Genomic DNA, 27,939 nt, shown 5'->3' with positions numbered 1-27,939 from the left:
TTTAAAAAATGGTTTTGAGTGGAATTTTTTTTTTTCTTTGTGGTGTGAGTGGTTCTTACAGAAATCTAGTTATTCTCATTAATGGTCATTTTTGTTTTTAAACAAATCAGGCCAGCTCAACCTCATTTGAGCCTCCAGCGCGTCCATCAGGGTCAGCTGGTGCCCGTAGGATCTGCAGTGAGTGATCATTTTTAGGGTCCTCACAGATCCTGTCCCACAGAAGAGGAGGAAAGAGGGTCATATGCGTGGGAACAGGGAACACATTATGAGCCTGTGAAGCCCCCTGAACCCTCCGCCAGCCCCACTGCAGCAAAGCCCCTTGCTCACCCTCCCCACTCCCTTGGTCCTAGCTCACACACCTATTTTGGTGACACCCACGCTGGCTGCCTTGCACCTGCGGAGGGCCCGGCTCACCTCCAGCGTATGCACTCCTTCTCTTCGTTGTCTATTTTAGCTTCCTATTTCCAGGATATAGTAGAGCACTTGACTCTTCACAAACAGTCAAAGTCATTACTGAATGAACGGATGGATGAATGAGCAATTAAAAAAAAAAAAAAGGGCATCGGGTTAAGAGACAAAAGATATTCAAACTAGTCCTAATTGTGACAGTAAAAAATTGCTAGCATTTGAATAGCAGCTTGCAGAGTGATTTTCCGTGTGTTACTTCAGTAATCCTCCTAGGAACTTGTGTGTTTGGTTTCGTTATTCTTTGAGCCTAAGGAGATAACTGGAGTTTAGAGAAGTCAGGTTGAACCTAGGCCTGTTGCGCACGTTTGTGCCTCCCCGTGGTTCCTTTCCTCACCCGGCGAATGGGTGACCATCTGACCTCCCTACCGCCTGGCATTCTTTATGGACACGGAGCAACTCCTTGGGATGTTGAGAGAAAAGAAGTCAGAGAAGGCAAAGGACTGACCTACCCTTCTCCTGCAGCTGAGGTTCGTTGGCAGGCTGAGGGGAGATCCAGCCATGGAGAGCAGCCACGGTGGGGCCAGATCCCATCAATCTCCCTTGATGTCAGCCCCTGCCTTGCCCCACTGCCCTCTCCTTCTCCGGGACCCAGGTGCATGGATAAGCCTCTCTCATGAGGTCAGAACCTGCCCATTCTGGAGCCCATGGTGATGGGAAAAAGGATGTCCGTATCTCTACCCTCAATGTCTGGTGGGATTGGGACTATGTCCCGCAGCAAACTGACCCTGTCGCCGGAGGGGCGTAAGGGAGCCTTGGGTGTCATGGAGCCTCAATGTGGTCGCTTCCACAATATAGTACTCCTCTCCTTGCCCAAATCCCCCATTCACCCACGAACATGGGACTCGAGGATCTGCCTTGTGCCCACTGTGTCATCTGCCTGGCTTCATGTTCTAGCCTGCTCTGGCTCCCTCGAGGTCTCAGGGCTCAGTGTGCTTGGCTGGAGCTCTAAAGCCATGCTAGCTTTGCCAGAGCCATTCCCTAGCCAGAGACCCTGCCTGGTTTCTCTCCTCTCTTAGGCAGTGGCTGGAGTACTCAGTTAATCAGAACAATACCAGGACTCCTCCCACCCCAAATCATCGCCCACCACTTAGAACAACACCTGTGGTCCAGCCTGGCAGATACCCGACACCGTGGCCACAGGCAGATGATCATGTGGGCTTGGCCGAAGGGAAGCAGGGGTTATCAAGAATGCACTGGTACTAGGTGAAGTGGGTGACGTCCACGGGAATGTAAAGGGCAACCAAAGCTTCCCCAGGGCTCAGGTATCACTCTCTCCCTGCAGGAGAAGCTTCCATGGGACAGAAAGTATCTCCCACCTGAGGGAATGTGTACAGGTGGGTAAAACACTCTTCCTACTGCTCTCAGCATGGCCCTGTCTTCACCTTTAGGTCTCCAGAAGGGAAAACAAAACAGCTCTGGTTTGTAGCACCTGCCCATGTCCGTGGTGTAAATACTTCCACTACAGCCGATTTTAAGCTAACGCCACCAATGATGCCATTCAAGGCAGAGTTGAGAAGAGATGAGTGCATGCACTCGGCTCTTGGCAGGCAGCACGTGACAGTAGCATGCCCATGCGACCACCCAACTGGAAAAAGCACATCCCCATTTTCTCAATTACTCCATGCTGTTTTTTTCTAAGCACTTTCACAATTTGTGATTATGTCGTGATTTTGTTTGTTGGCTTGCCTTCACGTCTGTCTTCTCCCTGAGACTGTAAGCTTTATGAGAGCAAAGATTTTGTCTGTGCTAGTCACATCACAAACACAGGACCCAGTACGTGGCTCAATAATACTCAAAGGGATGAATACATGAAACTCACTTTGAAGATTAGTAATGGGTTGTTTCTTGAGCAGTTAGGGAAGGAAGTAGCAGTTGCCAGCCGTCACTAGTACAGGCTCATTAAAAATAATTATGTATGATTGGTCTCATTTCTTTTTTTGACATGGTTATTAGTCAAGTTAATAAACGGAATAATCGTAACAACCACTAACATTTATCTGTTACTTAGTGCCTACCGGATGCTGTTGTGCTTTATACAGTGGTGTGCTGGTGATACTTAACAACTGGCTCTCCAGGAGGCAGAAGCCTGGTTTGTCGCCTTTGCTGACTTCTGTGGTATAAATACTTCCACCATGGCCAATGACTGAATCCATTCTGCAGATTTACTGAAACTTTCACAATCAGCTCTCAGGATCCCGTCAGGGGCTGGCTCCAGAGTGCCACAGTTTTACAAACTGCAACTAGGCAATCCCTACAGTGGCCCTGGGAGGTATGAACCACTATTCCCATCTCAGAGATGAGGAAACTAAGGCACATAAACTAAGTCATCCAAGAGCACAGTCTACTTCCGGCAGAGCTGGGTGTGAGTCAGAAAGTTTGACTCCAGAGCCCGTGCTTGCAGGATGTCACGTGGGACTTTACCAAGGACGTTGACAAGGCCCCACCACCGTGGCATCCTAAGAGAGAAGATGACAAAGTACTGTGTGGATTCATGAGTTGGCCGCATGACTCTATTCCAAAGAGCTGGTTAAGAGCCTAGTGTAGAGCAGCCTACAGGAGCTTCCACCCTCACCACAGGACACCCATCACAAAGCCAACAGCAATGACTCCCGGGAGAGTGATCATCTGTAGGGCGTCTTAGTCATTTGTGATAGAAGACCAACTCTAACAACATGGTGTTGAATACGAATAAAAACATGTGACTCTCAGTGTGGATTGATTCAAAACATCCACCAACCAGATATAGGTTAGGAGGTATCACTTGGCAGCAGTATGTGGATAGACAACAGATTGTAGTTGATCTCCAGCTAGGAACAGTGTGACATGGTGTTTTCCACAACTGCTGGCAGGCAGAAACTGGAGCTGCATTGCCACAAGTGCAGCATCTGGGCCCCTCCCATGGACTGGCTGTGTTTATTTCTTAGCACAACCCTCTGCTGGTGAAAGAGATGCTAAAACATGGCCAGAGGAGAATGCTCCAACCACAGCCCTCCTGAGCAAGAGGGGAAGGAACTGGGGATGTGTAGCAGTTGTGGAAATCCCACCAGGAGAATCATCCCAGGACTGGGTGGCTGCAAAGCACAGAGGATTACTGTCAGAGCACCGAACTTATTGTCACCTATATAAGGCTGGGAGTGTGTGGCCAAGAATCATCAAGGTGTAGGGCATTACACCTGAAATGACCTGTAGCTGACATTTGAGCACCTACTGTATATGAGGCCCTATATCAGGCACTTGACCTCCACAATCCCTAAGCCCCTCATAACCCTACAAGCTGTGCACTGATCTATCTCCTCTAAAGGGGCAAAAAGAGGCTCAGAAAGGGGAAGTGATTTGATAAAGTCCTCTCTACCATTAAGTTGCGGAGGCCCAGCTGTCCCTTGCCACTGCCTCGTGTCAGGCTACCTTAAAGTCTCTTCTAGCTAGGACACTGATGCTTTAGGTCATGCAAAAGTAGGAGAAGGACAAGGAAAAGGGCACGCTTTTTTCCTTGAATTTTCTAGGAAGTAAACGGGTTATACATTTTTTTGTTTCTAGAGTTATACCGATGCAATCAACCTCTGAGCTCCTATGTCAACCTTCGCAATGGATCTACCTTTTTCGGCATCTCGGCAGCCCACTGGTTTCCTCATCAGATGGAGAGGAAATAATAGTCGTTAGTGCTGAAGTCAAAGAGGAGTCACTGAAGCGTGCGTGTGGGCCACACGTGTGGAAGAAGCCATGTGAAGGCTGCGTGCCTGCTGCAGGTGGCTTCCTGTGGGTGTGTGTCTACATGTGAATAACTTCATCACGGGAGCCGTACGGAGGTGGAGAGGGAGAAAGGCTGATTGCTTCTGGGAAGCAGGTATTCTATGCTCCGTGTTGTTATTTATGTCTCTACACCTACGCTCCTGAGACCCACATGGCTGGCTGTTGCAGCATTTCAAAAGCATTTCCATGGAAGCATCCGTGCAGCCAAGCTGTCCTCCTCTGAGTACACACCCGCTGCTGCGAGCGGGTGCAGCAGCCAGGGCTCTGGGTGGCCTCGCTGGCTCCACCCACCTGTTGCAAACCCTGGGAGGAAGAAGTAAAGACCACTTGGCTCTCTGGAGGCCCCTGGACCTGGAGTTCCCTCCTCCCTGGAACAGGTGTGTTAAGGGAGGAATGGGCACGAGGGCAGCTATTCCCTTGGGGACAATGGTTTGCCCTCTTCAAGCCTTTGCCTCGGTAGCATAGAATCAAGTCTGAGCCATCAAAACCCAGAGGACGAACGATTCCATGCTAAAGCCATGAGGTGGGGCTGAGCAAACCCAGGAAATGGTGGGGGTGTGGATGCCACCACGGGTCAGCATGGACCATGGCAGTCCGGCTCCCCAAGCAGAGGAGGGTGCCCAGGTGGGACGCTGCCCAGCAAGGGTGTCAGATCCCAGCACGGGGTGACAGACATCTGCCTGGGGCAGGAGGTGGTGACAATGGGAGATTGGTTACATTCAGGGGTATGTAAACATATTATAAATGAGTAGTAAGCCAACATATTACCAATAATGAGAGTCTGGTTTTTCTGCCAGAGAAAGGAGTTAGAAATGTGGAAAGGGAGGATATGAGAGGAAACTCCATGGTACTGGTTAACACTGGAGTGAGTTAATCATGCGAGTTCCTACTTGATTGACAATATGTATAAATAGATACAGTAATCCAGACCATCCTGGCTCACACAGTGAAACCCCGTCTCTACTAAAAATACAAAAAATTAGCTGGGCATGGTGGCGGGCGCCTGTAGTGCCAGCTACTCGGGAGGCTGAGGCAGGAGAATGGCGTAAGCCCAGGAGGCGGAGCTTGCAGTGAGCCGAGATCGTGCCACTGCACTCCAGGCTGGGTGACAGAGCGAGACTCCGTCTATAAAAAAAAAAAAGGAAAAAAAAATAGATACAGTAATAAAGATTGTGTAAATGTGTCCACTCACACAGAGACACACACTCCCCAGCTTTCCCCAGTGAAACAGCCTGAGAGCATCAACATTCTAAAATCAATGAGCATCTAGCCCCCACCTTAGTTTCTAAATGCTGTGGTCCACTAATTGGAATCAGGCAGAAATGACTGATTCTAGAACAGAGGCGTGGAGGCACAAGACAAGCCTGGAATGTCTTGTGCTGGAAAGTAAGGAGGCTTGGGAAAAGGGAAAGAGGCATTTCAAAGGGACACAGAAGCCAGCTGGAAGGGCATCAGTGACGAAATCAGGGACAATTTGAGTATCGAAGCCAGTAGTGATAACAGCTGTAACCTATTAAATAAAATAGGAATCTATAGTGAAATGAATGGACAGATCAGTAGATGGATGAACGCTAGCTGGCTGGTTGGATGGATGGATGGATGGATGGACAGAAAGATAGCTAGATTAGATAGATCAGATAGGATAGACAGACAGATAGATAGATAGATAGATAGATAGATAGATAGATAGATAGATTAGATAGACAAGATACAGAGAGAGAGAGAGAGAGAGCTGGATTAGTTAGGTAGGTAAGTAGATAGGTAGGTAGATAGATAGATAGATAGATAGATAGATAGATAGATAGATAGATAGGCAGACAGACAGATAGATAGATAAGGTAGGTAGGCAGGCAGACAGACCAACAGACAGATGGATGGACTGACGGACAGATGGATAGATAGATAGATAGATAGATAGATAGATAGATAGATAGATAGATAGATAGATAGATTAGATAGATAGATAGATAGATTAGATAGACAAGATAGAGAGAGAGAGATGGATTAGTTAGGTAGGTAAGTAGGTAAGTAGATAGATAGATAGATAGATAGATAGATAGATAGATAGATAGATAGATAGATAGACAGATAGATAGATAAGGTAGGTAGGCAGGCAGACAGACCAACAGACAGATGGATGGACTGACGGACAGATGGACGGACAGATAGATAGATAGATAGATAGATAGATAGATAGATAGATAGATAGATAGATGATAGATAGATAGATAGATAGATAGATAGATAGATAGATAGATGTTAGTTTGATGAGGAATGAAATATTTACATGGTGTCAAAGTACCTCCCCCAGAAAATCTTACTAATTACAAAGGGAAAAGAGCAGCTTTCCCATGCTGCCGCTGGCAGCAGACACTGCCTTCCCCAAGTGGTCTAAGTGATGCTATCTGTAACGAGACAAGCCGAAATTGCATGCAATGAGAACACAGCATCCTGTCTGTGATATTTCTACCCAAGATGCAGAACCTGAATTCAATCGTGAGGAAGCATCGCACAATCTCAAACTGGGGAACATCCTAAAAACACTGGCCTGTAGATCTTCCAGTGTGTCAAGACCATGAAAGTCAAGGAAAGTCTGAGTCGGCCAGCGTGAAGGGAACCAGTCACGACAACCAAATGCAACGTGTCATTCTGAACAAAATCCTCGTGCTACAGATGATGTCGCTGAGACAATTGACAAAACATGAAAAGGATCTGGGCATTAGGTAATGATGACGTGTTAATTTCCTGACATTGATGGTTGCATGTGGCTGGTAGAAAATGTCCTCGATGGTTTGAAATGCACATTAATGTATTCAGGGATGACGGAGCATCACATCAACCACTCACTCTCAAAGGATTCCATAAAAAACCCAGCTGTATGTGCGCTTTTTCTGTACGTTGAGTATTTCAAAAGTTAAAATGAAGAAGGGAAAAGGGAGGAGAAGGGGAGGAGAAGGAAGGGGAGGAAAGGGAGAGCCCTATGGTGTGAGGCAGAGCAGGATGATGAGGGGGCTGTGTGGTTCCTTTCCCGGCAAGCAGGTCGGAGATGCCTTAGCTGGAGTTAGCCACCTCCCCTGCCGGCCCACCCCACACTCTGCTATGAATGGCTGCAGGACAGTAGCCCCTGCAAGCCTGGGGAGGAGGGACACCAGGGAGGCTGTGTTTCCAGAGCCCCAGACACTTACTGGGGGTGGGCTGGCACTGAGAAGAGGAAGAGTCAGAGGCTGGGTCAGAGGTCAGGAATTATGGCGCAGATGAAACCTGTGCAGAGGGAGGGGAATGGTCGAGGTGTTGTTTGGAAGCCCCTCAGGGTTCAGGGATGAGACTCAGGACCACTGAGAGGACATCTGATCCTGCTGTGCCCGCACACAGCCTCCCCTCCCAACACACTTTCAGGCTCAGCAGCACTCCTGGTACTTCTGCATCCACACAAACACACCTTAGCAAAGGGCACCGGAACAAAGCCCAGGCTCAGTCAGCCACCTCTCCTAGCCTCAGTTTCCACACCCGTTAGTGGGGAAAACCATTTGCCCTATTTCACAGGCTGGGGAGAAGGATGCCAGGCTGTGTCACCCTCACAGAGAAAGAATCGACCAGTTTTCTTTATCCATCTTTAGTAAGCAGATAGGGAGCCCAGGTCAAGCACTTCTCTGAGGAGGGTGCAGAATAGACTCAGCTCTGCTTGGTGAGCCAAGAGAGGCTGGACACCAAGCCAGAAGTCAAGGGGTCTGAGCAGCATTCCCCTACTTGGGCCTCAGGATCGCAGCTCCACTTGTGGCCACTACAGATGCTGCCCACCCATTGCCCCAGCCTTTGTCACAACCACCACTGCCCTTCCCTGCTTCCTTCCTGGCCCAGGTTAGATCCCACGGTCCATCACTGTTGTCAACTTCTGGCTCCCCCTCCCTCCGCTGCATGCTCCCAGCAAAGCCCTGATCCAGGCAACCTTCCTCTCCAACCGCACCCAAGCTCCTGAGAGTGGTAAGACAAAGATCACACAACAGGGAGGATGGGACACACTGCGCCTCTATGGTCATGCATCTCTACAGGCATCAGACGGCGTCGCAGCAGTCCTCACTCCCCCAGCCTGTCTGCTGCCCTCTCTCCTTCCCTCCCATTCCAGGACTCACTTCCCTTCACCTTCTGTCTTTTTGACATGCAACTGCCTCATTCTTCACTGTGCAAATGAAAGCAGCAAAACTGAGGCTTCCCGCCACTGGCCCCTCCATCTGGACCCACACTCCCCACTTTCCCCCACTTCTACGGCTAAACTATCCCTACCGTAAGGCAAAGCCCGCCACTCCACCTCTGCAAGGCAAAGAACGCCCCACCACCTGTGCAAGGCAAAGACCACCCATCCACCTAGGCAGGGCAAAGGCCACCCCTCCACCTGTGCTCTGGAACCCACCCCTGACACACACACCTTTGCTGCTGAATTTACTTTTTCCTGCATCTGCAATTTTTCTGTCCCTCTACTACACCAGTGAATCACATACACATTTTCATATCTCCTATTCTTAAAAAACAAACAAACAAACAAACAAAACTTCTTCCCTTGATGCCACCTTCCTTTACAGCTACTATTCCATTTTTCTATTCCCATCGTTTCTGGTCCTTGCCTCACAGTCTCTCCTGAACCTACTCTGAATAGATTTCTCTGCCAGCCCCACATTGAGCCTGTGCTTGTTAAGAACACTGGTAACCTCCATGTGGCCAAAGTCAATGGTGGTCACTTCTCTGTTCTTACCAGAGCTGATCCCTCCACATTCCCTATAGTTGAGCTTGCCGCCTCCCTGGGCTTCATGGTCCTCCTCTCTCCTGAATGCCCTTCAACCTCACCAACTGCATCTTCTGTGCTTCTTTGCTGCCCTTCTCCCCTGCTTGACCTCTGAATGTTGCATTGCAGTGCCCTAGAGCCCCATCTTTGGTCCATTTCTTTCTTCTAGCTACACACCATCCCTAAGTGACCACATCCTGTGGCTTCAAATACTACCTATAGGTTGATGACGCCCAAGTGGAGGTCTCCTGGTCTGGCTCTTCCTGAAATTCTAGACTCACATATCCAAATCTGACTCAACGCATCTACCTGGATGTCCGATGGGCATCTCAGACCTAACGCATGCAAAAAGGAGCTCTTGATTTCCTTCTCACTCCTGCCACCCCTATGAGTACTTTGCCTCCATCCACCCACCATCCACCCAGTTGCCCAAGTCAAAAACAATCCTTGCTTCTCTCTTTTTTCTCATCCCCACACTCAATCCATCTTCAGGTCCTGTGCCTCCATCTCCCAGCATATTCCACAGGGGTCACTTCTCTTCATCTCCACTGCCGCCCCAGTCCCTGCTGCAGCCCCTCTCACTGGAGCACTGCAATAGCTTCTTCCCTTCTGTCTGCTCACACTCTTCCTGCTTGCAACGTATTCCAATCCACCCTCCATAGAGAAGCCACCTCCCTTGCTTGAAATCCTCCAATAGACTGCAGCACCTGGAGCATAAAATCTAACCTTGTTTTCCTGGTTACAAATCCTATGTGATCTGGTCCCCTCCTCCCTCTCTGATCCCTGTGTTTCCATGCTCTGGTCACGTGGCATGATCTTCTTTGTGTTTCTGGGGCATGCCAAGCTCAGTCCATGCTGGAGGCCTTTGTACTGGCTGTAACTTCTGTCGGAGATTCTCTTCCCCTCACCTTTGTCAGCCTGGCTCCTGCCTGTCATTCAGATCTGAGCTTCACTGTGACCTGCTCAGAGAGCAGCTAACCTAACGCAACCATGGGGTCTCTCTCCATTCTGTCAGCTGACTTTGTGATCTGCAAAGCACTTATCACCACCTGATATTTTTCTTTGAGTGTCTGCTTCTTTATTTTTTATCTGTAACCCCTGCCCCTAAATGGAATGTGGATTCCATGAGGTCAGGGACTTTACCTGTCTGGTTCCCTGCTCTGTCCCCACAACCTGGTTCATGGTGGTTTGCAGAGAAGTTTGTTGAGTCAGTAAGGCTCCTGCCTTTGCAAAGAGTCTGCAGCAAGTGGGTCAAGCACCAGACAGGACAGGTGGCAGGGCTGAAGCCACACGGACACAGGTTTGTAGTGGTGTGTGCAGGCAGGTACCACCTGGGCCTGGGGACTCAGGTCAGACCCAGAGGGGTGACAGGGCAGCAGGCACCCTCTAGGAGGGCAGAGGAATTCTGGCAGATCAGCAGGGAGCATGGCAAGGGCTGCATCCATAGGGCAGAGGGTCACACAGCACAGACAGGGGAGGCTGAGCTGACTCCTCGGTGCCTGGGATTTGACAAAGCCCACCTGCCGGACCTCCCTGCCCAGGCTCCCTCAGGAGGGACACTGAAATCAGATTCCTTCTCAACCTCGCCTCTTTTTCCCCTGCCCCAGACCCCTCAAGGGAACGTCCTTCCCTCCCAGCTCCAGCCTTCCTACCTTTCGGAACTCTGCAGTGAGCTCTGTCTTTTGGAGCTGACCCTTTGCAAGTCCTCTGCTGCAGGCGGCCTCTGTCCCACTGCTCCTGCCAGCCCTGTCTGGCTCCAGCTGTCTCTCTGTATTGCAACTTTCTGTCTACCAGTTCCTCTCCCGGCCTCACTGCAGCCCCAGCGCAGTAGGACAGGATGCCCACACAGAGCTGGTACCCTGTCTGCCTTTCCGATGCTCTCCCCAGCACTGAGTACAGGGCCGGGGACTGCTTCTAATCCTGCTGTCAGATGCAAGCTCCAAGGACGTCTCCTGATCAGGGACCCTTGCGGGTCTGTTTCCAAGATGGGCTCCAGAGAGGAGGGGCTGGGAAATGTCGCTGTCCATGGGAAAGGTGGGAGGGGAGGAAGGGAAGGGACACCCCTCTGTATAATCAGACTCCAGCTGAAGAAGGGCCTACTCCCAAAAGCAGCCTCATTCCCAAAAAAGCCCGGCAGTAACAGGGCTTGTGGGCAGTGGAGGACCACATCCTGGGGTCTGCCAGGATGCCCCTGGGCAGATGGCAGGGAAAGATTGGGCTGGGGCTCATGGAGAGGGAAGAGGAGGAAGAGGAGGAGGAGGAATGTGGCCATTTTGCAGAACGCAATAGGTTGCCCACAGCTGGGGACAAGCAAAGAGTATGGCAACTCAGGATTTAGCCACAAGCAGGACTTGCCAAAAACTGCGAGGAGACGGCTACGATCCTTAACTTGCCTGGTGGGGGTGGGAACATCAGCACCCATGGCCACAATCCTGCTGGCAGGGGCCTCAGCTGGGTGCACCACCTCCCCAAGTCCAAGTGCTCTGTGCTCCTCCCGCTGTGCCATCCCAACAAGTAAGTGTGAGCCTCCCGTCCCCTCCACCCAGGAGAAAATACTCAGAGGTAGGTCTTACTGTTGTCCAGGTGGTTGGCCTTAATGATCTTCTCTGAGTAGTCAGAAATACTGGAGCATTCGATCTGGAAAGGGCACAGGACAAAGGAGCAAGGCGTCAAAAAAAAAAAATCACAGCAACACCGATGCAATGGATAGAGACACTGAGTCCCAGACAGGGGTGGTGACTTGCCCACGGCTGCATCACAACTTTGCGGCAGATTGAAAACCGAAATGCAGCCCTCCCACCTCCAGGCCAGCGACTTTCCATGAAATTGGGCTGCCTTTGCGAAAAGCCTGAGATCCAGCCGCCCCCTGTGATGGAGGGATTGATCTCTGTGCTGGAGACACAGAAGGGGCTGGCAGACCTCATGCTCCTGGCCAGCAGAGAATGGCAGGAGGCAGCACGTCCTCACTCTGTGGGGGACCTAGGTAGGCAGATCCAAGCCAGAGTGGCGACCCTCCCTCGACATGATCCTCCCCACCGCAGCCCAGCCCTTCCAGGGTAAACGAGCCGCGTGCCAGGACGGGACCATCTGGAAAAAGCCAGGTCAGGACCTCACGGCTGGTTTAAGATCTTTCTCTTCCCCTCCCACCCCCCACATTAGCTCTCGCCGCTTCATCTTTGAAAGAAATTATTCCTTTTAATCCAGACGTCTTTCCAGGCTCTCCAGACCTCCTAAGCAAAGGGCCAAGGTACTTGAGAGATGAGTGGACCTTCCCTGAGAGCAGGCCCTCGTGGGAATGGTTGGAAGCCAAGCTCCAGCCCAGGGTTAGCATCTCAGGCACACTGCCGGGGGTTCTGGACACGGAGGGGCAGCTGCCGAGAGCCGTCCTCACCTCCGGAGCTGGCCCTCTTACGGAGGCTGGCCTGTGCTGAGGTCCTGGGCTCTACTCACCTCCACACCTGGGGGCCCCTCAGACTACCCCCGGGCCTCGGGCAGGGACCATTCCCTTGAGAAGTACTCGCAAAGGGGCACTGAGGGAGTTTCTGACGCCTCTGGCCACGCCTTGAGGAAGGGTGAGGGCACCTACGGGGTCAGAAGGGGTCACTTGGTTAGAGCTGCATCCAAGGAGCCGACTCCGGCTAAGCTGCAGGACCCAGGAGAACCAGCCCTTTCCCGGGCTGCCAGGTCCCGGGCCTTCAGGCCGCACTGTCTGTGGGGGTGGGATTCCCTCCTCTTCTTCTCCCCCTCTGGCCATGTCATCATCTGATTTGCAAGAGGTGACCGCGTTGAGTGATGAGGAGCATGAGACCTGGAGCCGGCAGCCCAGATTTATGCCTGGCCTCTGCCCTTCCTAACTTCGCCTCAGTGTCCTCCCAAGAGAAGCCGAAGCCCCCGATGCATACGAGTGTGTGAGGGTGAACGCAGCCGAAGCTTGCTCAACCCTCAGAGTGCGGGGCGGAGTCCTTCCCGCCTTGTTTTCCTTTCTTCCATCTTCTCCTCTTCCATTTCTTCCCTCTTCTGTCTTTACCACCTCTCTTCACTTTCCTGATTTTTTTTTTTTTTTTTTTTTTTTTTTTTGAGACAAAGTCTCGCTTTGCTGCCCAGGCTGGAGTGCAATGATGCGATCTGGACTCACTGCAACCTCCGCCTCCTGGGTTCAAGCAATTCTCCAGTCTCAGTCTCCCAAGTAGCTGGAATTACAGGCGCCTGCCACCATGCCCGGCTAATTTTTGTATTTTTAGTAGAGACAGGGTTTCGCCATGTTGGCCAGGCTGGTCTTGAACTCCTGACCTCAGGTGATCTGCCCGCCTCTGCTGATTCTTTTCTTTTGTGCTTTCTACTTTGTCTTCTTTCTGCTTTTCCAGGCCCCTCTCCCATTTCTCTAGCTTTTTCTCTGCACCTTTCTCTCTCTCTCTCTCTCTCCTCTCCATTGCTCTTGTCACATCTGTCTCTTTCTCTGTGCCCGTCTCCACTCTGGGACGATGGTCTTCCTCCCTCCCTCTCTCTCTGTCTCTCTCTCCCGCCATCTCATCTCCCCACTGGAGGACAGCAGTGGGTGGAAGGGGGTCTGGAACAGGAGAAACTGCGAAATGAGCCATCCGGAAAGGAGCCCAGCTAAATGTGGTGGAGCCATTTATAAAAGAGCTGTTAGAGAAAAGGGCGGGAGGCAGACAGATCGCGCCAAGTCACCGCAGCTGGAAGGCGCCAAGTGGGAGCCTCCTTCTGACAGCTCCTTGGCTGGAGCCCCCGGATGACTCAGGCGCCAGGGACACCATGCTCAGCCCTGTCCCCCACCAAGGCCGGCGCTGAGACGGGGCCTCCGTGCTGGGAAAGAAAGCACGTGGGGGTCACCAGAGGCCTCAAGTCCAGCTCTGATGCCCTGTGACCTCACTAAGACCCTTGCCCGAGGTCTCCATCCTGGAGAACCAGCAATTATACCAGTGTTGATGACATGACCTGCGGCATCCGGGTGGGCCCCTGCCCTCAGCAAGCACCTTGGCTGAGAACATCACAGCTTTTCCTGGTCAAAGTTGCACCGGAGGCAGCTTGAGGGCGGCGCAAGCTTCCAGAAGACCCTGGGCAGTCGTGGCCCAAGGGTTTTCCAAGTCAGGCTTGGAGGAGGAATGCTGCCCTGCTGGGCGACTTAGGAGCAGGCCCCTGGAGGCAGCAGGTGGCTGGGGGGATCTAGCCAACCTGGGAGTCAGTGGGTGGGGGAGTCCCCAGGGCTGGCTATGGGATGTCTCAACCAAATGCATGGGAGCAAAGACCCACTGAATGCTGCTCAGGTCGCTGCGGCCTCTGCAAATGGGCCAGCTCACATGCAGGCTGGGAATCTCATTGTGGTTTGCCTTTCATTTTGACCAAGATGAATGCTTGTGCTCCAGCCCTGGGCCCACTGCATTTTTCAAATGTCAGCCAGCATCTCACAGCTCTTCTTTTTTAGTTTCTTTCCAACTCTGGACCCTCCCAGGCCCTCTGTCATCAGGCTGTGCAAAGCTGCCTTGGGAGAGCTGGGGGATAGGTAGGACACTTCCCAGAGGGTCAGCCTCCACATCTAGCCTGGAAATGCTGCCACAGCCAAAGCAACAGAATTTAAGTTGACCGACCAATTTGCCTTTTAAAGAAAACAAGAAGGAGATTTTCCCATTATCTTAAGGGCCCCATCTCAACTATAATAATAAACGCCCAGCATTTGCCATATGCTGGGCACTGTTTTAAGCAGTTCACATGTGTATTAAACTCGTTTAATCCTCACAAGCACCCTATGGGCAAGGGACTGCTATTATGCTCATTTTATAGATGGAGAAAAAGTGAGGTACAGGGAAGTGAATAGTCCAAGGTCACACGTCTAGTGAATGGAAATGCAGAGATTCAAACCAGAGCTCCCCCACGTAACCACCTGCACTGCCTCTGAAGCTGACCTTGGGGTTAAGCACTGAAAGGTCATGATGACATTGGAATGGCCTCAGGAAAGCCACAATTCCTCCGCAAATGTCAGTGGTCACAAGGATCCAGGAGCCATGTGCAGGGGACAGGCAGCCTGCCCTCCTTCCTGAGAGTCACACCTGATTTCTTCTATTCCTCGAAGGTGTGACCCAGCAAAAGAGATGGACCAAATTTTGTACTTCTAGGAGGGCAGGTGGAGGCAGACGGCAAGGGGCTGGCTCTGTGGAAGCCAGTGTGTGGGAGGAAGTGGCGTGCTCACCCCAAACACCTTCTTGGCCCCTGCCTTGGCAGCGAACATGGAAAGGATCCCAGTACCACTCCCCACGTCCAGTACCACTTTGTCCTTGAACACGTGCTTGTTGTGGTACATGGAGTTCCGGTAAGTGAGCGTCCGCACCTCATCCTTCAGCATTTCCTGTGGTGGAAGGAAAAGAAACATCAGTGAACTCAAGATACCTGGGAGTACACCATGGCTATGGGCCGCTGGACCACCCCTGGTGACCCTTCAGGAGACCCAATAATATCATCAGGCAGAGCCACAGAGGACAACAGTGGGGCAGCTGGGCCAAGTGCTACCAGCATCATTCCAAACTTCCCCTGCCTTAAAACTCTACTCAGAAAGATAGCTATGCACCATTAGAAGAGAAACTCATGTCCAGACCCAGGAAAGCCCCAATTTACTAAAGGACCAAAGGAAAGATCAGTACAACACACCATAAGAGATTTAAGTTAAACCCGAAGCAGAACTTTCTGTCATGGTGAGAGAATTGTCATTGAACAAGTCATTCAAAGAGGTTTTTGTGAGTGTATATTTTGTTTTGTTTGCTTTTTTTTTTTAAGACTAGAAAATGTGTTTCTCTGTCCAGCATAAGGGATTTTTAGTGAGAGAGAAACAAGGTTACTTGTTACAATGGACTCTGACCCAAGGAGAAGATGCTAATTCTGTGTATGGTAGTGAGGTAGGGATCTTTGGCCATTCAACGTATCAGCAAACGCTTTTAACTAATTTATCATCAAAAGTATTGGGGTGATTTTTTTTTTAGAAATCAACACTATTAAAGTATAATTTGCACACAACAAAAAGCCCAGGTTTTAAGCTTCTGGATCAGTAAAAGGGCTTTGACAAATGTACACCTGTGTAAGTACCACCATAACCAAAGTCTAGAACATTTCTATAACCCCAGAAAGTCCTTCGTGCCCTTTTGTAGTCAAATTTCAGCTTCTCCCAAGATGACAAATGATCTGATTTCTGTCACCAAAGCTTCCTTCTGCCTATTTTAGAACTTTATATAAATTGTGCAACAAAAAGTTTTTGAGATTCATGTATGCTATTACACAGATCCGAGGTTTGTTCTTTTGTTATTGTTGTTGTATGGTATTCCATTGTATGACCATATCACAATGTATTTTTCCATTCACTTGTTTGTGGGATATCAGGATTGCTTCCAGTTGTTTGCTATTTATTCATAATAGCAAAGGATATGTTTTCATTTCCCTTGAGTAGACACCTAGAAGTAAGTTTGCTGGGTCTTAGGGTAGGTACACATTTAACTTCGTAAGAAATTGCCAGAGAGTTTTCCAAACTAGTTGTACCATTTTACACTCCAACCAACAATGTGAGAGAGTTCAAGGGGCTTCACAGCCAGGCAACTTAGTGTTATCCATCTTTTAATTTAGCCATTCTAGTGGATGCAAACTGATGTCTCATTGCAATTTTAATTGCATTTCCCTGATGATTACTGAAGTAGATAATTTTTTTCATGTGCTTATTGGCTATTCATATATATCATCTTTTGTAAAGTGCTTATTCAAATCCTCTGTTCATTTTTGTCTTGAGCTGTTTGTCTTGTTCTTACTGAATTGCAGGAGTTTATACATTCTGGAAGCCAGTCCTTCATCAGACATACTGCATATATATTGTGAATGTCTTCTCCCAATCTGAGATTTGCCTTTTCATTTTCTTTTTTTTCTTTTTTTTTAAAGCAGTTTTTAATTTTGATAAAGACCAGTTTTTCCATTTTTTCATTTATGATTGGTGCTTTCTGTGCCGTGTCTGATCTTTGTCTACCCAAGTCACAAAGGCACTCTCCTTTGTTTCTTACCAGAGGCTTTATGGCTGTGGCTTTTACACATCAAATTAATTTTTGTGTATACTGTAAGTTAGGGGTGTGAGCTCATTTTTTCTTGCAAATAAATGGTCCAAGCACCATTTCCTCCATTGATTACCTTGTCACCTTTACCAAAAATCAATTGACTCCACATGTGTGGCCTCTCTGATCTATTCCGCTGATATACAAAGTCAACACTGACTTGACTGCTGCACCTTCTTATTAACTTTGAAATAAAATAGTGAGAGTCTGCCAGTGTAGTTCTTTAACAAGATTATTTTTTGTTTTTGTAGGCCCTTTGCATTTCCGTATAAATTTTAGAATCAACTTATTAATTCATACAGAATAGCCTCCTGGCATCTATCAGAATTGCATTAAATCTATAGATCAATTTGGGGAGATCTGACATCTTAGCAATTTTGAGTTTTATAATCCAAGAACATATTGCAGCTCTCCATTTATGTAGATCTTTCATTTATCTCTGGAATGTTGTATAGATTTTGGTATAAAGGTCTTACATTTCCATTAAATTGTTTTATTTGGTTTTTCAAAAAATTTTATCTTTTTATTTATTTTGAGACCGGGTTATGAGACTGACTGATTTTTATATTTTGGGGGTAGAGATGTTGTTTTACCATGTTGCTCAGGCCGGTCTTGAACTCCTGGGCTCAAGCAATCTGCCCACCTTGGCCTCCCAAAGTGCTGGGATTACAGGTGTGAGCCACCATGCCTGGCCCCATTCAATGACTTTATTTTGTGATGCTGTATATGGTCTTTAAAATTTTTTGTTTTGCAATGGGTTGGTGTATACATGACCTTGTATTTTGCAGCCTTGCTCCCTTCACATATTAATTCCAGTAGGGTTTTTTTTTTGTTTTTTGTTTTAGATTTCTTTATTTTTCTATGTAAGAAATCTTGTCACTTGTGAATAAAGACAATTTCACTTCTTTTTTCCTATCTGTATGCCTTTTATTTTTTGGTTCTTTCCTCTTGTTTTATTGCCCTGGCAAAGACTGCCAGTAAAATGTTGAATAGAATTACAGAGGACAGACATCCTTCCTTTGTTCCAATAATATATCCATTAAGTATAATTTAGACTTTCTATAAATGTCTTTTATCAGACTGAAGAAGTTCCTTTCTATTTTTAACTTGGTGAGAGATTTTACCATGAATTGGTATTTAATTTTGTCACATGCTTTTTCATTTATTTAGATGGTATATGACTTTTCTCCTTTATTTTGTTAATGAGGTGAACTTCACAGATCGGTTTTTAATGTTAAATGAACAGTTTGTCATGATGTATTACCCTTTTAAAATATTACTGGGTTATTTTTTGCTAATATTTTGTTGCATATTCATAATTATGAGAAACATAGATCTGTAACTTTGTCTTACCTTTTCTTTCATAATCAAAGTTATACTGGGCTCATCACATAAGTTAGGAAGTGTTCTCTGCTCATATATTTTCTGCAAAAGTTTGTTAAGTTTATTTCTTCTTTAAATGTTTACTATAATTCACCAGTAAAACCATATATGCCTGGAGTTCTCTTATAGGAAGTTTTATATGAATTCAATTTCCCTAATTAGTAAAGGGCTATTTTAGTTTTCAATGCATTTTATGTTGGTTTTGACAAGGTATTTTTTCAAGGCATGTATCCATTTTATGTAAAATGTCAAATTTATCAGCATGACATTGTCATAATATTCTCCCATTGCCTGTTGAGTATCTGCATGATCGTCATGAGGTCCTTGCTTCCATTTATGGTATTACAATTTGTGTTTTCTCTTTTTTTCTTGATTAGTCTAGCTAGATATTATCAATTTAATTAGCCTTTTCAAAAGGCAACTTTTGGCTTTGTTGATTTTCTCCACTGTTTGGTTACTATTTCATTGACTTCTGCTTTCAACTTAATTATTTCCTTTCTTCAACTTACTTGAGTTTGACTTATTCTTTCTCTAGCTTCATAAGGTAGAACCTTTGATCATTGACTTTATGCCTTCTTTTTTCCAACATAAGCATTTGAAGCTATAATTTTCCCTCTAAATATTGCTTGAATTTCCGCCCCCAAATTTTAATATGTTGTATTTTCACTATCATTTCGTTTGGGATAGTTTCTCTTTCCTTCTGTGACCTCTTCTCTAACCCATGGGCTATTTAGCAGAGTGCTGCCTACTTTCCAGTTATTTGGAGATTTTCTGGATAGTTGATTGTTTTCAGTTTCTAATTCAAATCATTGTGATCAAAAAACATACTCTGCATGATTTAATCTTTGTTTTGTGACCCAGCAGAGGACCTATCTAGTGAATGTTCCCACGTGCACTTGAAAAGAACATGTCTTCTGTAGTTTGGGGATGAAATGTTCTAAAAATGTCAATTAGCTCATGTTGTTTGATTGCATTGTTCAAATTTTCTACATTCTTACTGGTTTTTTTTGTGTGTGTGTGTGCATTTGTGTGATCATTTACCAAGAGAGAAGTGTTAAAAATATTCAACTATGAGTGGGGATTTGCCTTTTTCTTCCTTTTTGTTCTGTAGGTTTGGCTTCATGGTTTCTGGAGTTTCTGTGTACCACCTTGGGAGGCCTTGTAACGTGTCACCTTGGCCAGGTGTTGCTACATTTCCCAAATTCGCTTTCTCTTATGTTTCCAGTTAGGGCGTCACAGAGGAGATTCAGGTGAGACACGGACGGTGAAAAGGAGGCAAGAACCATTCTGAAGCCCAGCCATCGCTTCCTGTGCTGCCCCGGGGCTGATGTCTTTGATCTTATTAGAAGTTGAATAAGGTGAGGGTTTGGCTGGATTGAGTTCAATTCTGGCTTTACATACTTTGAAGGTGAGCCGAAGCCTTTCCCTTTAGGAGATCTCGGACCAAAGACGACAAGACAGATGGTATATCCAGAACCAGGCATGGGGCATGGCACATAACAGGTGCTCAGTAAGCCAGAAAACCATACAGCACAGTGGTTAAACACACGGACTCTAGAGCATTCAAGTCCCAGATTCCCGCATTCAGATCACACCTCCACTGTTTGTGAGCTCTCTGACCCAGACCAGCTTTCAGCTGTCTGTGCCTCAGTTCCCTCATCTGGAAACTGGTAATAACATCACCTGCTTCCTAGGGGTTGTTATGATGATTACACAAATGTAGTAAGTTTCCCAAAAATGCTAGTTCTGGCTCTTTGTGATAACTACAACCCTTTTCTTCATCCATGCAAGGAAATAGCTGAAGTGAGCAGGGAATGGAGGCAAAATAACGACAAAGGCTGCAGAGATGTTTCAATCACAACCACGATTACAAGTCTGAACTGCCTTTAGTGGATGGAACTGGATTGGCTGAGTGCCTGTTCGTCCAAACTGCACCATTTTGTAAGCTCCCAGCTATTTTGCACACCTTGGTCAAAGTGAAACATTTCACGGGGGTTCGGGCCACGAGAGACGTCCTGCCTAACCACTTGACTGCAAGGCAGACAAAGGCCCAACTAAAGAAACATCCCTATCGTATCTTGCTGGACAAAGGTCCAAGGAACATTACGACGACATTCTGCCAGAACAAGGGCCAGGACCTCCTCATCACGGGAACACTTTAATATCCTGCCGGGCAGAGAGCCAAACTGCCCAGACCCCTCCCGCCCATACCTGTAAGTACCCCCAGCCTGTAAGTAGCGGGGAGCTCTGACATTAGGCCGGTTCCCCACTTCTGTAGATTTTAGGCTGTACATAAAGCCTGTATTTGCTGTCGAACTGCACTCTTTCTGTGGGTGTGTCTTTCTTTAACCCTTGCCTTCCCTTCAAAACCTAGCAGAGCCTATGTTTGCTAATGGGAAGGCCCCCCAGTGGCCACCCTTTAGTTGATTGCCTTTGTCGCTTTTTTGGCCGATTCTCCTTTCCTGAAGGTCCCAGACCCCAGGAGTTAGGTTGGAAGGTACAAGTTCTGGGAGAACAGAAGTTGTGACTTAGCAAGGCTTCCCCTACCTGACTTGCCAAAAGAAGAGATCCTCTCTCCCCTTCCTGGGAGAATAATCCAAAGAACTCCCAAGACACTTCAGACAGGAACATGCCACCCTGTTGCAGACAGTTCCCAGCCTCTAGCTGTGGATTCATGTGTGTCCCAGCTTTCCTACCTATTGAATACATGATGGCCCCTTGACGAATTGTTGGGAAATGAGGCCCGGAAGAGTCTGTTTCAACAGAACCTGCAGCAAGAGCATCAAAGGAAGGGAGCCGGCCGGGAGTGGGACTGGCACTCAGAGCTCAGGGTGCTGCAGGGACAGCCGCATTGGCACGTTCTTCTCGTGGCTGAGGCACCAAGCCCAGCGCCGACTGTTAGAGAGGCTGAGATTTCAGAACTGGGATCTAGGGGGTCATGGAGCCTACCACCTCCTCTCTAGGTGGTGACCTCAGGAAGCACACATCTTCCACTTCAGCTCCTTTTCAAGATTCCATTCTTCTCAGAGAGGCCTAAATTGGAAGGCCAGGGTCTTCCTCTCGCTGGCCCCTGCCCTCTGGAGGCTGGGAACATGTTGGAGCCATGAATGGAGCCATGGGATGAGAACAGAAATGTCCAGAGTCACCCCCTGCTGTCTCTCCAGCCCCAACAGTCCCCTGTACTCAGCACTTCTTGTTTGTATTTACAGACTAATCAAACCCAATCCATCCGCACCGTGTTTCCTCAACACTCACTGATGGCTATTAATCAGCAGGCCAGTGGTGCTGCTCCCCACTGTGTTAGCGTCTTGTTAATGATGGGGAGAAGACTGCCAAATGACCAGCGTGGCTCCAGATGGACAGAGAAATACGGGTCTTGCCCAGACCAAGGAGGCAAGGGCATCACCACCATCCGTCTGGCATGGAACAGAGATCCCTGGTGCTTGATAACAAGAACTGGGCGGACTTCTCTCTGCAAAGAACAGTGTTAAAAGTTCTTCCACGTGCCCCCCACCTCCCTTCGTGCAGATGATCTGGGAAACTGAAAACAGGGTAAAAGGAGACCTCGGTGGGGAGGGAAGGTTACCTAGCTGTTCCTGCATTAAAGGACCTATGAGATGGTCTATAGCAGCGGCAGGAGGGATTTAAGCTAGATGTCCAGAAGTATTTCCCGATGAGAAGGCTGCTAAGCACTCTCCCAGGACAGGAATGTGATCTATGACTCATAGATCTTCTACTCTAAGTCTCCAGCTCAACTTGCTCTATGTTTATATACATGCATGCACAAGCTTGACTTTTCCATCAGTACACACCATTAAGGGAACCTGGTCTAGTATTTATTTGGTGAAACTTGGTGTCCCCTCCCCTGGGTGCTGGGTCATGCTGCTGACCGGGCATCGCCTGAATTAGCTGGATTAGCACACATGTCAACAAGCCTTTGCTATCCAGACAACGTGCCAAGCTGTAGGTAACAGGCTGGGGACGCCAAGTCCCAAAGGAATTATCGGGATCAGTAATAGCTTAGTGGAGCACACTCTAAATGCCAAAGGTGTGGCTCAGCAGGAACCTAGCAACTCAAAGGGAGGTGTCCAAGAAGCCGATCACGGAGGCTCCGAGTGAGGAGGGAGCTTGCAGACCCGGCTTGAGGTGCACTTCATAGTTGTTTGGTTTCTAATGGAGGAGTTTTGGGCAGGCCCAAGAGGAGGCATTTTGGGGTCCCTGGAACTGCTCTCTTGTCCCCAGAATCTGTCCTGAAATGGGTACCCAGAGCCACAGGTTTGTTAGAACTTGTCACATGGAGAACATGTAGGGACAAGGTCTTGAGGAAGGGGCGTTCGCAGAGTCTCTTTTGCCCCCCAGAGCCTCTCACAGGCCAAGGACAGGGCTCCGGGGATCCCTACCCCAGTGGAAAGCAGGGTCAAGGAAGGTATAAGAGTTCACCCATCGGCCCTGAGATGGCATTTTATCTCCCAAGAGCTGCAGGCTCCGCTGCCCAGGCCCTCCTAGGCCAGGACCTTCTGGACTGAACACAGGCCCCAGTCCTCCTCCCCTGCAGGCCCAGGCTTAAGGGTTTTACATAGTGAGCAGTTCTCAGGGACCCAAACCTTGAGCCTCCCTGGATTAAATGAGGCTGAGTCCCTGAGTCTAGAAGTCACTGAGGGGCCTCCTTCCACCCTCTACCTCCATGTGGGGCTGTGGAAAAACCAGCAGGAACAAACACGGCAATTTAATTTTTACGGTTTCCAGATGGAAAGAAAGGAAATTTGTTTTAAGGGCTGTGTGGCATGATGGTTAGGAACAATAGGTGAAGGTTTGATTGCTAGCTCAACCATCTACTAGCCTGTGGCCTTTCACAAAAAAAAAAAAAAAGAAAAAAAGAAAAAGAAAAGAAAGAAAAACAACAACAGGGATGAATGAGGGTTGATTTGATTCTTTAGGGCCTAAATCATCTGGAGAATGGGGACAAGCAATAACACCAACCTCACAGGGTTGACCTGAAGAATAAACGAACCAATAATATAAAATGCTTGGAATAACACCAGCGTGTAGTAAGCGCTACGACGAAACAAACAAACAAAAGAGCTGGCTATTATTACTCAACACCCTTCCGGCAATGGCAGGGTCATCATTTCCACATAGGAAGAGATTACAGCAGCGCGTACGTGGAAGGAAGATCTTCAAGACTTGTTTTGAAAACAGATTTGCATAGCAGGCAAACTTTTGTTCCTTTTTCAATTTTTTTTTACACTGTAAGAGGATCAGGGACATATTTTCTTCATAGAGTTTACATGAAATGATATGTATAATGTGCTTAGAACTGTGCCTGGCACTTAGCAAGCACTCAGTAAATGCTACTTGTTTATTTGGGGTGGCTGGAGAGAGTGCTGGAGATTATAATGAAAGATATACAGTAGGGGCACCATTAAGCCCCCACTATAGACAGGATGCCTCTTCTTAGGAGGCTCTGTTCTGTTCCATAGGCAACATTAGTCTTCCCTGCTATGGTGTAAGACTGGCATTTAGACATAAGAATTTCCAGACAATCAATCAGGGTGTCAGACCTGGGCCAAGATCCCAAGAAAGCTTCCTGCAGCTCTTCCTCCGGAGGTGCTCATTGGTCTAAAGAATGCACATCGTGACCTCTGAAAGGTCCTTGCTGCCTCAGGACTCTGACTGCAAGCATTTGAGCTCCTGGTCCAAAGACCAGCGCTATCCAGCCCACACTGGATGAGCTGGGTTTATGGCTGGGGAGAGACACGGGAGCTGGAATGTAAAACAAACGGACCGTAAGCACCTCATGTGCTGTCTCTGGCCGTGGAGCATACAGACACACACTTTCGCCTGCTCCCCTGCTCCAGGCCTGGCCCGGCCTCCCCAGGATTGGAGAAAGGGTCAGAGGACTCAGGGACACTGGGAGCACTCACTTTACCATGGTAAGGAGTTGAACGCACTATGCTGCCTCTGAAAACAATGTAACAGCAGAGTCAAACTCGCCCCATTAACCACACACTCGGGATACTTTACCTCGTGGATCCCAAAGTGGGCGTAGGAATCGAAGTAATAATCTCTCGAGGTCATCTCCTCCGGGTTCAGCAGCTTGGACATCTTGCCCCGTCCCGGGCAACTGGGTTGAGTGGACACATGATGGACGCATTGCACTGGCTTAGCAGGGATGACGGGCTGAGGGGGCTGGGAGGGGGGGCTGTTCACCTGAGGGGAAGAGAAGGGGGTCTGGTGTTAGGAAAGACAATGAGGTCCTGCCCTTGGGGCTCGTGATCCTCTTTCCTTCCCCCTCCCTGAGCCCAGCCTGAAGCAACCACAGCAGCCCTTCCTGAAAGACAGGCAGGTGAGCCCTTCCAGCTCCCGGCTGCCGGGCTCATGGCTGTGATCTGCCCAGAGCTGGCAGGCCACTGAGGCGCCACGCAGATCCAGATTTCACCCACTTTCAGCTCTTATGAGCTACTTGACCTGAGCAAATGCAGGCCTCAGTTTCCGTATCTGTGAAATGGGGAAAACAGTACCTTCCTTTGGAGGCAAATAGGAAACATTCAGTAAAGGGAAATGCACAGTACAGCATGGTGCCTGAGAGTGTAGATCCCGGAGCTGAATCCCAGCTCTGCCATTTCCTAGCTATACAACTTTGGCCAAACTTATGCATTGCTCAGTGCCTCAGTTTCCTTGTCTCTAAAATGGGAATAAAATAGTCCCTGCCTCCTAGAGTTGTCCTGAGGATTAGACAAGTTTGTATTTCAAAGTGCTTAGGAAAGGGCCAGGTATATAGTAAGAGTTTGTTAGAGGAAACGAAGTCCCACCTGCGTCCTCAGGAATGTGAACCCATGGGCTTCTCTTCACTCAGCGGGCAGCATCAAGCTACAAGAGGATATGGCTCCCAAAATGCAGATGACTTACGCTCTGGTGTCTCCTACCTGTTGTCTTGCACCCTAGTTTCTGATTCACAGTTCTACCCTGAATTCAGCACTGTGGACACCCACACTGATGGCCTCCACATGACCAATTCTTGCTATTTCTGGGTGCCCCAATCCTGAGGCCCAGCCCAGCTCTATACCCACTGCTGCTGCCCATCACTGTCGGTTCCCTGGTCCTCCACAGGCTAGGAGGAGCAGGGAGAAGGAGATGGGGATCCACAGAGCTTCTGGAGCCCAGAGACAGCAATTGGAGCCCAGAAGCTCAAACGCTGCAACAGAAGCAGTTAGGCCAGGAGACCTCCTCTGCCTGGAGTGCAGAAGACCCAGATGTGCAAGGCACAGTGAAGGCCTCAAAGCTGGGTAGAATTAGAAAAATCAGAAAAGGAGTATTATCTAGTAGTCAGTCCTCTAGGACTGAGAATCTGGGCTCCTGGGTCCTATCCTGGCTCTAGGAACATTGAAAATAGGTACTAGGAGGCAGATAGCAAAGTGGCTGAAAGTACAAACCTGGAGCCACTGCCTGACTCTGAAACCCAGCACTTGTTGGCTGTGTGACCTTGGGCAATCAGTTGTCATCACTGTGCCTCAGCTTTTCCTCCTCTAGAGAACGCAAATCATAATAAAACCTACCTGGAAAATGTGTCCACACGTTTGGAGGAGTTAATATATGGAAAGACGTTAGAACAGGCTGGCACGTAGTAACTGCTTATTATTATTACATAAATCATGTCCTTATTCTACATCTCGATTTTCTTGTCCGTGAGCTGGGTCAGCTCAGACTTACTGTCTCCTTTCTAGCAAGGGAAACAGGGGGATCCTAGGACACAGCGAGATCAAAAAAGTCAAGTGATTTCATCCCCTCTGTGAAATAATTCAGCACAGCCCCCAGACTGTCCTGTGTCCAGGGCTGCAGGGGGGTGAGCTGGGGGCAGTGGGATGGTCCCATTTTCCCAGTGTATCTAGGCTACCGCCCTTGAGAAATAAACACACTTCCCAGTTTAGCAACCTCAGATTTCAGGTCGGTGAGATCCCGGGCGGGCTGGCAGAGGCGAGTGGGGCTGCCTCATTAGAATGCAGCAGGTGTGCCCACCCTCAGCTTGGGATGTTGGTCACGGTCTCTGAGAGGCTATAAATAGACTGTGTCAATTGCACACTCCTGTGCAGGCTGCAGAATCACCTCTAAAGCCGACGAAGGCTCTGTGCGTGAAGCTGACCCCAATATTGACTCCATTTAAATATGTTAAGGAGAGGATAAAGTCCTAGCTGGCCTGGGCATTGTGCACGGTCAAGGTCACAGGGGCCTCCCGCACCCCTTAGCTGTCACTCCACTCTGGTTCCAAGGCTCCCTTTTCCATGTGCTTCCTGAGACTCCACAGGCTAAGACTCCCAGGAGGCTGGGAATGGGTGGGAAGCAGCCGTGGCCTGTGATCCCTGAACATTCAGCTACATGGGGTGATGCTTTTAATTCCACAACTGCCTACTGAGAGTCTGTAACAGCAAGGCACCGTGCAGGTCCTGTGGAAGAAACAGACGTATGGGAACTGCCCTCCCAGGACCCTGTTTTCTAGATTCTAAGACCCTTATTGTCTCTGATAGATGCTGGAATAAGGTTTGTTCTACCAGGGAAGTTCAAGCAAATTGTTCTGGAGGTTCACAGGAAAGAGAATTCACTTTAATGCAGAGAGTCAGGAAGCCCTCGGATGGCAGGAGGTGGGGTGAGGTGGGAGCTTTTTGAACAGATTTTGGCAGGTGGAGGAAGGGACGGCTTGAGCAACAGAGGCGGGAGAGCAGTGAGTTTGTTTGGGAGCAGCTTGGCTGAGATAGTGAGAGAGTCAGTTGAAAGGAAATTATGGCCAGGCTAAGAGGTTGTAATTAAATACAAAAGACAACGGGGAGCTATTGCCAGTTTGTAACCAGGGAACCAGCGACTTCTGTGTTTGGGCTCTTCTTTAGGAAGATAAATGTGGTAGCAGCACACAGGAGGGGCCAAGGAAAATAAGGGAACGGAGGAGAAACAAGGTATGAACGTTGGAGGCTATTTTCAAAGTCCAGTCAAGAAATAACGAGAGCCTGAACTACTGGGGTGTCCGAGGGGCTGCCTGACAGAGAAAGTGCAGAAATAGACTTTACAGGCTTTGGCAACTGACAAAATGTAGGGGAAGAGAGAGGAGCTGGAATCAAAGATGACTTCAACATTTCAAGCCTGGGTGACTAGGGAAATGGTGGTGACATTAACAAAAATAAGCCAGTCAGCAGGCAGAGCAGGTTGGGGTGGGGGGAAATAATGAATTTCAATTTGGATATGCAGAGTTTGAAATGTCGTTGAGTCATATAAGAAAAGATGTCTAGCAAGAAGGCATTAATGCAGTTCCAGACAATAAATATCATAAACAAAATTAAAAGGCAAATGAGAAACCGAGAAGTACATTTTAACATATATGGCAGACAAAGGTTAATGCCCTTCATACGTAGAGAGCTCTTACAAGCCAATACAAAAATAGATGAACACCCACAATGTAATATTGGGGAAAGGATTTGA

The 27,939-nt window shown here is 48.3% G+C and overlaps 3 protein-coding genes across 3 annotated transcripts in view; all 3 read right to left on the bottom strand.

Moving 5' to 3' along the window:
• CCND2 (cyclin D2) overlaps positions 1–7,298 on the bottom strand; it is a 734,493-nt gene extending 727,195 nt beyond the window's left edge. Inside the window, exon 1 of the mRNA XM_050750184.1 lies at positions 7,288–7,298. The gene's annotated coding sequence lies outside the window, so the exon portion shown is untranslated. The remainder of the gene's footprint in view (positions 1–7,287) is intronic.
• TIGAR (TP53 induced glycolysis regulatory phosphatase) overlaps positions 1–27,939 on the bottom strand; it is a 1,172,566-nt gene that overhangs the window by 765,514 nt on the left and 379,113 nt on the right. The window lies entirely within an intron of this gene.
• The window catches only part of PRMT8 (protein arginine methyltransferase 8), a 99,877-nt gene that overhangs the window by 30,952 nt on the left and 40,986 nt on the right, over positions 1–27,939 (bottom strand). Inside the window, exons 2-4 of the mRNA XM_050750160.1 lie at positions 24,499–24,684; positions 15,201–15,356; positions 11,569–11,632 (exon numbers count right to left, since the gene is read on the bottom strand). Of these exons, the coding sequence (XP_050606117.1) occupies positions 11,569–11,632; positions 15,201–15,356; positions 24,499–24,684 (406 nt within the window). The remainder of the gene's footprint in view (positions 1–11,568; positions 11,633–15,200; positions 15,357–24,498; positions 24,685–27,939) is intronic.

This window comes from Macaca thibetana, chromosome 11 (genome assembly GCF_024542745.1).
Source record: "Macaca thibetana thibetana isolate TM-01 chromosome 11, ASM2454274v1, whole genome shotgun sequence".
Taxonomy (NCBI): domain Eukaryota; kingdom Metazoa; phylum Chordata; class Mammalia; order Primates; family Cercopithecidae; genus Macaca; species Macaca thibetana.
The sequence above is the reverse complement of the archived record's forward strand: the minus strand, read 5'-3'. Positions and strand labels throughout refer to the sequence as shown.